This window comes from Acyrthosiphon pisum, chromosome X, assembly GCF_005508785.2.
Source record: "Acyrthosiphon pisum isolate AL4f chromosome X, pea_aphid_22Mar2018_4r6ur, whole genome shotgun sequence".
NCBI classification, from domain to species: Eukaryota; Metazoa; Arthropoda; class Insecta; order Hemiptera; family Aphididae; genus Acyrthosiphon; species Acyrthosiphon pisum.
The window spans coordinates 9,897,873-9,912,738 of NC_042493.1; the positions used below are offsets into that span (position 1 = coordinate 9,897,873).

At 30.4% G+C, this 14,866-nt stretch overlaps 1 protein-coding gene across 1 annotated transcript; it reads left to right on the forward strand.

Annotated features, from left to right (window-relative positions):
* Window positions 1-3,289: 3,289 nt before the first annotated feature.
* Window positions 3,290-11,945, forward strand: LOC100575926. Its single transcript, XM_003241346.4, has 6 exons — window positions 3,290-3,572; window positions 7,731-7,894; window positions 7,959-8,308; window positions 8,422-8,475; window positions 9,937-10,256; window positions 11,246-11,945. Exons 1-6 carry the CDS (start codon window positions 3,440-3,442, stop codon window positions 11,833-11,835), a joined length of 1,611 nt encoding a protein of 536 aa, XP_003241394.1. The 5' UTR covers window positions 3,290-3,439; the 3' UTR covers window positions 11,836-11,945.
* The last annotated feature ends 2,921 nt before the right edge of the window (window positions 11,946-14,866 follow it).

Here is a 14,866-nt window from a genome sequence, read left to right on the forward strand (position 1 = left end):
TTTAAATAAAACCAAAATATTATTTAAATATACTCATTCTTAAATCCATAATCTGTACTTATTCTGAATATATAATCAAGTATTGTTATTAAAGGGATTGCAAACGGACAATTATTTCCACCAAAATGTGATAGGTATTATTCTTTTGTCAATCATACCTATCGATAGACCTGATAGATAAGACTTCTGAAAACTTATTTGAATTCGGACATTCGATAATATTATGTCTACCTAAGATCCACGAGCTACTTTGTTAAAGTTGTGTTCCTAAAATCCTATACATTTTGAAATTTACTAAAATTGAAATATTGATTATTTGAAAATTAAACAAAATATCCTAAAATGTGGCCTGATCGATCTCAAGCAGTGGCGTCATTTATGGGATGAAGGGTGGGCATCAGCCCTGCTTGTCATTAGCGGGCCGCGTACGTGCTAGTTTTTAACCTTCATATAGTAGCTAACAAGTAATATATTTAGCTATCCCTCTACGTCATATGTATTAATTATTTAGTCATTATTGTTATCTCTTTAAAAAAATGGGTCATTTATCCCTATTATAGTAACCATGGTTATCTCAGATAACCATGATAGTAACTAGTAAGTATTCTAAGAACGCGAGTAAGTATACAATTATGTGAAAATTCTATTTGTTTTGAGATGCAATAGTAATGTAATACAGTAAGTTCCCGTTACAACGAATACCGATACAACGAAAAATCCCGTTATAACGAAAGTCATAGAAGTTCACTACCGAAAAGCTATTAAGCTTTTTGAAAGCCGTTACAACGAAATTTCCGTTATAAAGAAAGAAAAATGCAGTCCCTAGAAATTCGTTGTAACGGGATTATACTGTATTGTAATGTAATTATTGTTAGCGAGCGGTTTTTTTCAGTTTTATTATGGGCTGATCAAAAATGTCCCCCTTCTCAAAAACTGCAGAAATGACACCAGTACACCATCTATCTTGAGTACAAATATTAACGAATTCAAATCAGTTTTCAGAAGTCTTATCGCGTTATCAAGGTAGGATTGACAAAAACTACATGCAAATGAGCATGCTAGGTCATTGTATACCGTCCACGTGCTCAACGTTAAGGCTGTGACTTGTTCATGCGCGTGCTGGAGCTCTCCACTATTTCTTTTACACACTTGCATATTATTATACACTAATGATCACTTATTAAACAGTAAGCACACATTAACAAGACCCGCCGCGTTCAATTTGGAAATTGCCTATTTTGAACTCCTTAAAAACTATCCATGTGCAATCCTATTAAGAAACGTTTTTCTTACTATTTGGGTAGTATGTATACCCATTACCCACCCATTATAGGTATGGGCCATACCGTATGACCCAAGGGGGGTCTGGTCCCGGAGACTCCCCCTGGTTGCGTTTCTGTGCATAGATAAATGTCGAGTTGTATATTGTATTTGATTCATCAAGTATTTTGTTTTTATTGTTGAATACCAAAATAAATGTTTGTGTATTTTATTATAACCATAAAAATTATTACAAGTGGAGAGGGTATGCGGGGGTGGAGCCCCTGCGCGTCTGTGTTGATTTCATATATTTAGCCCCCCCCCCCCCCCAAACAGTTGTCAAAATAGAGTCTATGCTCGTAGTTTTCATCGTAATTGTGTTAGGATAGAGACGGACGTCAACGATCTGGTTGGATGCTGTAATAATTTAAAATAATTTGAATATTATCGCGCGTGTTCCATCAGCCGATGGAAGGGCTGAGTTTTGTTTTTAAAACTGTTGTTTTTATCCATGATTTAGGGGTTTTTAAATTATCAAGCATGCACACCTGCAATACATTTTTATTTAAGGGTGTCGGTGCCAGTGCGTTTTTTGGTACAAAAACATGTCTTACATGAAAAACTTTCACGACCTGTAGAATTGTCGGATTTCGTTAATTTTTTTTTAATCTTAAGGTAGAGAACATTTTGTAGGTCAGATCAAAGCTCGATTTTGAAAACTATAATTATAAAACTGGAATATGCATTTGAATAATGCATAATATTTGTTCTTTTTCAAACGTATTTTTCTACTACTAGGTATTCAAAGTAAAATAAAAAATCAAGCTTTGGTCCAACCTGTAGAAACTTCTCATCTTTCAGATAAAAAAAAATTAACGAAATCCGACAATTCTACAGGGCGTGAAAGTTTTTCCCGTGAGTCATTTTCGTTGATATAATACACCATATCAACCCCGTCTAAATAAGTATCGCGCTGTAGATTAGTGGAAAAGTATTAAAATTAAAGCAATAACTAAAATATAAAACATAATATTCAAATAGCATAGAAATTTCGAAAATTGGAAATACTGGCACCGACACCCTTAATCCTACCTTTTTAGAAAATAAAATATTTTATATCTTGGTTGTGGTGGATTTGCCATAGAATTGTTCCAATATACTTCAAAGGTACAACAAGATAAAAAAAAATAATAATAATAGTCAATCAAGGACATTTTTAAAGGGGGCTTGAAAATTATTTAAGTGCGATAATCTTTCGTAAACTGTAAGTTCCACAAAGTTTTTCGCATACGTAATTAATCGAGTCGTATTTTATGTCGTAGTGTGTCAACTGGTGTGAGTGTGTGATTACGAGGGTTCCAAGTCCCAACAGTGAATTTAGTCATTCGTCAATGTAATCCTTTGAGCGTTAATGCGTTATAGTGCCGAGTGCCGATACTGATTTTGTTAATTAATATTTCATAATAATTTTAAGTAAGCTTTTTAAGTAAGGCTTAGAAAATATTGAATAAAATAAACTAAGTTCATTAATGACTAATAGATAATAATTGCATTATATAAAATGTATCATAGAAATAATTAATACTTACAGACTACAGAGCACGTCATTCTGAATTGCGGTTTTTAAATTGTTTGAATGGTTATATTAAAGGCTATAGGTTATTTATATTTTTAATTACATATAACTATACTAATATATATTATATATTACTATATAATTAAACAAAGAAACAGCAGAATAATAAATTAAAATAAATTAAAACAAAAAAAAACCCTGTGGGGGTAGAAACCCTTATCGTCCCCCCCCCCCTGTAAATACGCCACCGTGTACATTTCTTGATCGTTTTATTGACTTAAAATTTACCTAACTACGAGAACTCACAAATATAATAAATATAGGTACTATTGCGAAATACAGGTTTATAATATCTTTATTCGTTAATATAAACTTAATATATTAATCACGATTGCTACTATAGGTACTAGTAATTATTTATTATTTATATACATTTATATTTGCACTTAGCAACATAATATTTTTAAAAAAAATTAAATAACTTTTTATATTTAAATTTAATGTTTGTATTAAATGAATATGAAATGTGTTTTACTGACTAAATTGTTAATACTGATATAAAATAATTCGTACTTGATTAAATTCTGATTTCTGAAGTTAAATATGCCTACCGACAGTGAAAGCAAAGATAATACATTAACAAGAAATTCCAATCCAACAGATGATGAAGACGTAACATTTTTTTTTTTTTACGATTTAGTTAAACAATTAATTTTAAAACGTAGTGATATCGGAGGTAATTTAAATTTTAATAGTACTTTAATTATAATAATACAATAATTTGAGATATTATATAGTTTTATATCCTATAATCTTATATCCTGTAAGTAGGTACTTACACTAATAAGTAATAAGTAATATTTTCTTTTGTTGTTTTTTATGCTAAATAACTTATTCTAACGTTTTTAAATTATTTCATTTTAAGTTATCAATCATACTGTTCATTAATTAGTAACTAACGGGCGTCCGCAGAAATATTTCAATTTTTTGTTTCACTGTCTATTCTGTTTATGATAAAGTATTGTGTGTGGCATGTTTTATTTCATATAGGTAGGGAATTTTAAAATTATAATATGTAGATAGTTTGGTATTTATTCTTAACCTTAAAACATTAGTTTAAATTAATTGATATTATGTAATTTAAAATTAACAAATGCATTTTGTTTAGTGAATTTAATGTTACCATTGATTTTATAATGTTAGGTTATTTATTAAATGTTTTTAGCTTATTCAGGCATTGTACCACAAATTTCAAACTATTGTATGCAATATATAAACATTTAATTTTTTTATTGAAAAAATCAGGGGCTAAAATAATATGTCCCCTGACACACTTAGTGTCCCCTGAAAATCAAAGTGTGTCCCCTGAATAACAAAGATGTGTCCCAAGTTTTATAACCTGTTTTTAGTTTTGTAGAAATAACGAACATTAATCATTTAATATTTTAATTTACTAGTTACCTATTCTGTTAACTTAAGTTAATTACCTACTCATTTTATTTCTATAATATGGACAAGTTTGTTATAAAAAAAATAATAACTGATAATGAGTCAATTCAAAGTAATTAGGTACCTACCTGCCTTATTATAAAATATTTAAATTATTCTATGCTGTGTCTATTGAAATACAATATTGCTTACTGTAATACCTACTGAAAAGTTAACTGGAAAGTGCATTTCGTAATTCTCGTAATTTCTTGAATATAGTTATAATATTATATAATCGAGTATATTTTCTATAGAATATTATAAATATTTATGATTGTTTATTTTAAGTCTAAAATGTGTTAAAATATTAAAAAAAATTAAACTTATTAAACTGATTATTGTTATCATAAATCGTATTTTAAAGAATTAGATACCTAGTTATTTTGTCGTATTTAATAAATATAACTAAAAGGATCTACATAGGTACATAATAATATACATATATTATTATATTTATAACAGTTTATTTAACAAACCCAATATAATTATCTAAACATATTCAAAATAGTTTTTAAAAACCTCGAATATTCTTATAAACTATTTTGCTACATAAAATTATTATATATAAATTATTCTAATCGATGATGATAACATACCAAAATATTTAAATATATTTCAATTTAGTACACAATTAGTCTTTTACTGCTTTTAGTGATTTAAAATAATTATAAAAATTACCTCGCTAATTCACTTACAGGCAGTGCCGCATTTAGACATTTTGCGCCCCGGTGCAAAAAAAAAATTGGCGCCCCCTAAGCTCCGGTGAACAAAATTGCTTCCCCCTAAGGGGCCTACCCACGGAAAATATGGAAGATAGATCCTCATTAACCTTTTAGATTTTGAGCACAGAAAAGAATATTTGTTTTACAATGTAAATTATTATATTATTATTATTTTTTTTTAAAAATAATGTTTAGTAATCGCTCGATCCTCTCTCCGCAAAGATACATTTGAATTTATTTCACCTGAACCTTGCTTATAATTCATCATATAAATTTTTTTTTAACATATTTAAGTAGGTTGTAGGTATTTCATAAATAAATAAAATAAAACTATATAAAACTATGCAAATTAATATTAATTAAAAAAATGTCAAACAGCATAATACTAATATACTATATACATAATACTGTTATTAAAATAATTAAAATTATACAATTTATTTTAATAATTCACAAGTAAACATATTTCTGGCCACAACATTTTGGCGCCCCTAAAATACTGGCGCCTGGGGCAGTTGTACCCAGGGCCCCCCTTAAATGCGGCCTTGCTTACAGGGTAAGTGATATATAAAAATGGTAAGGGGGGATTTTGTGTGTTACAACCCCAAGTCCCAACAGATTTTTTTTCTATAGAAAACTCTCAAAGCCTAAAAGTAACAGTTAAATTAATAAGTGTGTGGTGTGTCCCCTGAGATCAGAGATATTTTAGGTCCTGGAAAAAATAAAACCTTGGTTATCACCATACTTGGCCAAACCATTACATGCCATAAATCTATAAAACGTTCTTGTTGTTCTTACGTTCATAATCAAGGTTAATAAAAATCACTTGGTAAAAAAAATGTTTTTTATTTTTAATTTAAAAAATATTTATTTTTGGTGCATAATGATTATGATGATTGACCTAGAAAAAAAACCAACGAGGGCAACTGTCCTACTTACCACCCACACCCCCACCCACCCTTAGGTACTAGGTACCTAATAAATAAACCCAGGCATAAAACTGTTTCCAAAATTAGAGATAATCCACTCCAGTAGGAATCGAATATTTTTCAAAAACCGTTGACACGTTTTCTTCTTTAGAGAAGTAGCGGTTACCGGTTACCATTCACATAATAAAGTAATTACCGATGGCCGGTTGTTAACGATTTTCTAGTGGTTTAAATAACCTCTAACCGATTCTAACCAGTAAATAATAAATACTGCTCTTAAGGTTACATATTTTTATGAATTATATATATTATTGTGTAGACGGATATAATTAAACTAGTCAGGTATACTATATGTAATAAAAATCCGTCATTATTGACTTCTGATTACATTTTGGTCTGTCTTCTATCTCCTGGTTCATTCCTTGCACCACATAAAAGCAAATGTTGGCAAGTTAAAGGTCTGGCAACGGTCATTATTTAAGGGGCAACATTTAGGTAATTTCTAATTTCGTAATAGCCACCCGGGATCTATGTGTTAGTTGTAAATGATTATTAGTGTGAGTGAAATTAAATGCGAGTATCGGCAGTTGCGGTGCACACGGTGGAGCCGCCGACGGAAACCTCTCATGCAAATGTCAATAACTCGGTAACCTTATAAATTTCACTACACGAATTTTACAAAAACATACATTTGTTTTGACAAAATTAAAGTTAACGGTGTCTAATTTTGATTTTGAAAAAATATTTGAATTCAGCAGAAAAAATGTCTGTAGATTGTACGAAACAACATTTTCGTTTCAAATATTAATTTTAATTTTAATCGTGATTCGAAAAAGTTCATATTTTCAAGTTTTCAATTACAGTTCACAATAATATAAAATGTAGTTTTTACAAAGTGCTTCGTAGGATCTATAGACAATTTTCAGGTGAGTTCAATTTTTTTTTCAGAATTAAAATCGGACAACGTTAACTAACTTTAATTTTGTCAATACTTTAGGTATTTTCAGCTAAAATTGACAGTAGTTTCCTTAATGGAAATAATTAACTCAAGTTAAGATAAGTTAAGAAGACACAACATCGATAAGTTAAAAGTTAACAGTTAACAAATCATAAATTTATCTCGATAAGTTAAAAATGAATATGGAAAAAATAATAATATATACGTATATGCGGTATACCATGGTGTTAAAGTATTTTGATATTATATCTAAATAGTATTATATCATATTATCATAAATTCATAAATAATATAATTTATATTACTAATTACTTATTTGCACATTTTTCTGGGTACTTACCTAATAAACTGAATTAAAAATAAGCCCAAAACTTGAATACTATAGGAAAAGTGATATCTAGTTAAAAACAAAACTGCTGACTCGATAAACTAAAATAAATTAAAAATATATGAAAGGTTATACTGGTTACCGAGTATTGCTAAATGAGCGATTTTCAGGGTTTTGTTTTTGGTACACAAAAATAAAATTTTGTTAATCCGTGAATGATATCCGCTTTCTAAACAGGCCAAGAGAATCGGTAACCACGGTCTATGGATCTTAAAATTAAAATTTAAGGGTTTTTATCGGTTTTCGGGTTTAAGCCCTATAGGTAATAAACTAAATTGTATATGTTTTAGTATAATTTATTTGTATAGGTTCCTTTCTAACATTATATAATTTCATTACAACTTTTATAAGTTATATAATATATAGTTATATATACCTACCTATATTAACTAATGTTATACTGTTATAGATTCTTTTGTATTATCAAGCTGGTTGAAAGTGTTGAAACAAAATAAAAATAAAGTTGTTCGAAATGAATATATAAAACTTATGACGTTAGCATTGCAATATCCAGAACCAATGTGTCCATTTAAAGACCCTCCTCCCGAGACAATTGATCCTTTGGAAAGTGGCGTAAGACATGCGTAAATGAATCGTAAAGCGTATAATTAATGTTCACAGCATCAAATATCCACAGGTGATCGAAATGGCGAGAAGATTTTTAAAGAAAGAAGGTACTGCGACGTGTATCGGAAATAACGAAAAGGAAACTTTTCCAACAATTAGCACAGCAATGTCTTATGACAAACGCCAATATGCTTCATATCAAATTATACCGAATGTTGGTGTTCAGTGTTATTACGCCTTTTCAGACGAACCGATGTATAATTGGAATTTATCATCCCAAATATCAGTCCCTAAAGGTGGACCACTCGCCACGGACATTGATTGGGAAAGAGCACTAGCGGGTATTCAATTACAATTGAACAAGCCTAGCACAGACAATACAAAACTTCCGAACGCCCGAAAAAATGAAACCGCTAAAGAGTAAGACACAAACATTATAGCTGATAATATATGCCATAATATATAATATAGGCACCTACCTATGGCAATGATTACCTACTAATACTTGTGCATCTTTGATATATTATCAACAGTGACGAAAACGAAGTCAAGTCATCAGTTTCTGGAACCGCGGCTTCAAGGAAAAAGTAATTTGTTTACCCATGTCGTTTATTAACGACCTTAATTATAATTGTATCTGTAATATATATACCTAGGTATACCTAGGTATACCTACCTGATAAACTTACATCTAAATAGTAGGTTTGAGGATAACATTATTAGTCTATAGCAGCGTTTCCCAAATTGTGGTCCACGAACGTAAATTGAAAATACTAATGGAAATTAATTCGTATCGCTTAGGAAATAGGCCATAGGAAAATACTGATGATTGTAATTTGTAAGAGCGCATTTTTTCGAAATGGTTTTTGTTGAAAAGCAATAATCGAGTAGGTCAAACAACCGATAGTTAGTTTATTATTATTTTTATTTACGATTGTTTTTATTTGTATTTTTATTGAGGGGTCCGCCATCATTTTTACTATCTCCTAGAGGTCCGTCGCGGTCGGAGGAAATGTTTAGGAAATAGTATAGTATTATAGTATTAGATAATAATAATAATTGTTGTCTGATGTGAATGTCATTTTCACAAATTATCTCTCATTTTTGAATTAGGTATAATATGATTTGAGCGTGGAAAATAGTGAAACCCAAAAACTATAACGCTTTTAGATTCTGAGCGGAGCGAGTAAACTATTGGTTTTAAAATGGTGTTTATTTTTTATATATATATCCTGTATACAAAATTTCTACCAGAAGGAGCGCTTAAATTTTTACATATAGTACCTTATCTTTTAGAAAATTGGATCAAGATGGTACTTTAGAGAGGTCAATTTTCGATTTTCTCAATAGTTATTTAATGCCACCGGAAAAACCACCAAAAAATTACGAAAAAACGTTAAAATGAGATTTTAACTTCTTATGCTTTGTATATTACCATAGAAACGAATAAAAAATTATAATATTAATTCAGCTTACATCATTGATCATATTATAATAAATACTATCGATATAATTTATCCAGACCGATAAATCGTCTCCGCTGAGAATCGTTTTTCTTATACAATGATAGTATATCATTGAATTCAAGTGAAATACAATCCATTATACAATGACCCACTTGTAGCCTACTGTACAGCAGAGCGACATCCACTTACCTGCTTTTTACTATTATACTTATTTTTATTTTAATTTTCAAACTATAGATAGTACCTAATGATTGACTATAATATATATTTATTTATTTTTTAAATATAAATAATACAATTTAAGTTTCAATACAAAAATTATTTTTAAAAAATATACCTATTCATCGGAAAAGAGCACGAAGGTGGTATGAATCATTTGTATAAAATACTGTATTATAATATATAGATTATAATGATTATATAGGTAGGTATTTTAAAATTTAAGCTGAACTATTATTATTTATTTCTAGTAGATACCTATAGTCAATTTTGTTGTAGATATTATGAAATGGACATAGTAGACAATTTTAAATTATCCTAAATTCCTACACTAGATACATTTTTAATAATTATTATTATTAGGTCAGATAGATTAAAAGAAAGCGGGGAGACTTCAGATCTTTGCGATGTAATGAACATAGAACAACAAAACCGAAATGTGAACGAAGTATTCGAATGGAACGATGCAAGTCTATTGACTGGAGATATAAGACTTGGCGCAGAAATGTGTTCGGATCGAAAAGTTGATGCTCAAATTAAAACACAAATAGAACTTGACAAAGAAGCATTTAATGCCTACGATAAACTTTATCCCGGTGATTTCTTGATAAACGTAGAGCAGTCGGTTATTGATGATATAATTCCAATAAAAACCAACGTTGTTACGGAATCTGGCGATAAAAGTATAGTATATATAGTATATATATTAAGACCAAAAGTATTCATTATTTGTACACCAGAAACTATGAAAATACCTATTTATTCGTATAATATATTAATATACCAGAGGACGCCGAACACTGTCGTTGAATTCTTAAAAACATATCAAAATTTGCATTCTGAAAAACCGATTTTGTGTTCTTAATTTTAATATTATCGTGAATTGATTGTCAAACTTATACATATGTATAACCTATGTAAAATATTACAATCTTAAAATACTCATAAGTCATAACTCACATTTAAATTTAAATATTAAAATCCAATGAGATTCTTAGATGATATTCTTACTTTTAAGTGTAATAATAGCTACGTAAATTCACTCTAATAGTCTGATATTAATTCCGAAAATTTAAAATTGATTCTATCGAATGCAAATTGGCTTGTTGTACGTTTTTAAGATGGATACAACAAAATATACAAGTGGGTGTGCGTCCTTATATCTTAAAATAAAATAATGTTCCCTTAGACGTTAAAATAAATTAATGTAATTTGTTTCAAAATTGTCTATGCATGAATAATTCATTTTTGGATAAGATATTTTTTGTTTGGAGTTTTTTAATTAAACTTTAAAAATACAATTTACCATTTTGGATAAAAAAAAATGTAAGCTTAATATTTGATGTGAAATGAAACTTTATAATTTTATTGATAAACACTAATAATTCTTAAATTATTACTATGTCATATTTATATTTAATATCATCGGTTGGCTGTTGTACATAGGTACTACATTGTAATGTATAATATAATAAATTTATCCTTTTATCACAATTTTGATAGGTTTATTATGTTATAAAAAAATCAAACTATACAATTTATATAGCATAATATCCATGTAGGTATATTGTAGAACGTAGATGGAAAATAAGCTAAGGGGTTGTGTGTATTAGATGATAACTGCAATAATATTACACAATAATATATAATTAATAATATAACACGCTTTAAGAAACGATCAAAGAAGATAAACAACAGAAACAGTCGTTGGCACAGGACGACGATGGCTGCGGCGGCGCGAAAAAAAATCAACGCGAGTGCCCGCGGCCGAAATTATGCACGATAAGGCAGAGTGCAGGCCACGGGAACGTCAAACCGCCGCCCGAAGAAAGCCGGACCGCTTTCGAGAAGTCATCAAAGTCGGAGCATCAGCGTCCACGGATTTCCGATCTGGCCCGCAAACTGGCCGCGCTAAATGCCCCCGACGGCCGCACCGGCCATTACAAAAGTCGCAACACGTTCGTCGATCCGCCGGCGAGACGTCCGGGAGGCTACGACGAATGCAGTGGTGGCTGGGCCGTTTTGAGACCCTCCCGGTCCACCGAATCGCGCGCCGAACGGAACTTGAACAGCGGGATGCTGTTCCGACGGTCGGAACGGCGGAGCGTGACGTCAGACTTCACCAGTGAACGTTCCGAGGAGGTGAGTTCAATGTTGCGAAGCAGACGCACCGACCCGAAGAGCGTCAGCCTGACACAGCTGTACGGAAGATCCGCTAAAAGTCGCGACGACGAGTCGAACGAACCATCGTCGGACGTGTAAACGCGTTTATATTACCTAGGTACCTACCTCTCTATCTACCCATGTTTATATTTCGTCTGAATAAAACGTGTAACGGGTCACCGTCGTCACCCAAAAACATTTTAAGCTAAAATCAACCGTGTATACACATTGGCCACTTCAGTTGAGTCAGTGGGTCAGCACCCAATGGTTGGAGGTTATATTGTTATAAGCCCCCCGCTATCATCTTACTAATCACTATTCTTACTTAATAGAACTGTTATTATACTTATTACCAGTGCTCGATTGGGAAAAATTAAGTAGAGGAGCTCAATCCAACGATTTAAAAACAGCGTTCCAAGTGCGCAATTACTCAACACAGACCTGTGGGGGGCCTTGCTCCCCCCCACGCTCCTACCTTACATACATTTTGAATACCACTTTTCAGCAACACATTTTGAATTCCAAATAGGTATAATATATTTTGTTAGCAATATATACATCTTACATTGTTATAAGTAGTAGAAAATATAGAAATAATTTACCTGTTTATCCAATATACTAAATAGATAACAAAATTAATAATTATTGTTTTTGATTCAAAAGGCACCACATATTTTGATAAATATAAAAAAATTTAAAAATTTAAAATTCAAAAACACCGATAAATGATAACCATAATTGAAACTGATAACATTTCATTTAGAACACGATTTAAAAATTAAAATAGTAATAGCCCACGCCAGTATCTGTGTCTTAAAGAATATACTTGTATATTATGATCTATGATCTGTAAGCTACTGACTATATAGGCAACACAGGATGATATTATAATTAATTAATAAACTAATATCAAAAATAATTTTGATACGAAAAATAGTAAAACTTGTTGTATAGTTGGCATCAATTGAAATGCAAATCATTTTAATAAAAATTTTTTTGGATATTAGTTTGTACCGTCCCCCCGTCCGAGTTAAGAACAATAGTAGGGGTATGCAAAAAAAAATAAAAAAGTAGGGGAGCTCCGTCCCTTTGCGCACCCTCCAATTCGAGTACTGCTTATTACTTATTATTGGCTACTATGATATGTGCTACGAGTACTAAATACATTAAGATAATTATAGTGTAGAATGTAGATACCTAACTAATAACTAAACAAAGCACTGACCAAGGTGTCAGGTTGATATATTTCCACATTGGAACTTAGACACTTATCACAAATTAATTATGATTAATTCATTGGGTGAGAGGAAGGCTACACTTTTTTAAAAAAAAAATACAATATTTATAATTTTAGTGCATAATAGATTATAATACGAGTAGGTACTTAAATATAATATATTTTGTTGATAACAATATTAAATATTTTAATTATATCTTAAATTTATGGATTTAAATAATTATAAGGTACCTACAGGTATATTTTATTATTAAATACAAGATATTATATAGCATATCCACTATCCCTTAGCCTGGATTCACGTCTGTTGGCACTAACAAAACTATATTAAATATTTAAATGTAACATCTATGACCCAGTAAAATACAATTAAGAGCGCTGAATTTAAATTATTTTTTTCAAATATTCCGATATTATTTAATAAATTTGATGGCCTGTGAAAGTTGTTTAATTTTTTTTTTAGTCTACAATTTTAAGTCTTAAGGAAGTTGAGATGCGTGTTTAGAGTTATGGTTAATGAGTACTGATTCCATTGGCCAGATTAGAAAGCGGATTTTAAGTAGTATTTTCTCCACATTAAAACCTTCAACAATTAGAATTTAATTTACCTATATTGTTCGTTAACTATATTATAACTAACTCGAGTTTATTTCATTGTCTTGCCATCTTTGAATATTAGGAATTGAACCAGTGACGTAATTTGGGTGGGGGGAGGGGCAGGGTGGGCATTTACCTGATTTTTTCGCTGTCGGGGCCGGGTATGGGCTAGTTTTGGGCCTTCATAATATAGTAGCTAATAGGTAATATATTTAAGTATCCCTCTACATATGTATTAATTATTTAGTTATTGTTATGTCTCAAAAAATGGGTTTCTTATGCTTATAATAGTAACCTTCGATACTAACTACTAAGTAAAATATTATGTAAGAAGGCTATTTGTATTGATATAAAAATTCAATTGTAATGTAATGTAATCGTAATGTAATTGTTGGTGAGTGGTTTTTTTCAGTTTTATTTTGGATCGGTCAAACATTTTGCTCTTCATCTTAAAAACTGAAATGACCCTACCATATTGAACTACAAAATATAGGTTTATATTATATTACAAGGAAAGGAATGTGTGCTGTAGTGTGCGTGAGGTGCAGCGATGGAAAAATTATCTCTTACCTATCGCCGGCGTACGTGAGAAATTCGTAAATATACTAAAATAGTTTAGAGTTAAGTACAGAGTTGAATATCAATTAAGTACGCACGGTGGGGGTGGGTTGTTAAGTATCCCGTGAAGATGGCTGAGACACGATTGAGCATAAAATATCTTTTTTGCGACACAATTGAGCATTAATTGTCGGCGTATCAAAGGAATAGAAATACAAAAGAAAACCAACACGTTTGAGCATAAAAAACTCTGCAACGTTAAATTTTGAACTGCATTATACAAAAATTCTTATTTAAATAATTATAATGATTCAAAATATAACATGGCAAAAAAATGTCATGTTTTCATAGTCAATATGTAATATACCTAGTCACATTATGTAAAATATTTATAAATCAATAATAGTCTCAATAGTTGTAGTCACATTATAATACAGTATATAGATCTATTTGCTAATAATGAAATAATAATAATAATAGTAATAATAGTTATGACTGATGAAAATAATAAAATCAAATATTTATAAGTCAATAATAGTCTCAATAGTAGTCCGGAATAGTACTCCGGAACTAATTTATTAATTGATAACATTGTCTATAAAGCTGAGGGGCTCGGCTCACTGCTCGCGACAGATATAATAATAATTTCTGTAATAATACGTGAAAATAATAAATTACAAAATGTTGGCAACGTGAATTTAGCAACATCACATAAAATATTCTATGCTCAATCGTGTT

Coding starts and splice junctions, on each gene's coding strand:
- LOC100575926 (XM_003241346.4), top strand. CDS start 3,440: ATGCCTACCGACAGTGAAAGCAAAGATAATACATTAACAAGAAATTCC. Junction 7,895..7,958: donor TTGATCCTTTGGAAAGTGGC/GTAAGACATGCG, acceptor AAATATCCACAG/GTGATCGAAATGGCGAGAAG. Junction 8,309..8,421: donor AAAAATGAAACCGCTAAAGA/GTAAGACACAAA, acceptor TATTATCAACAG/TGACGAAAACGAAGTCAAGT.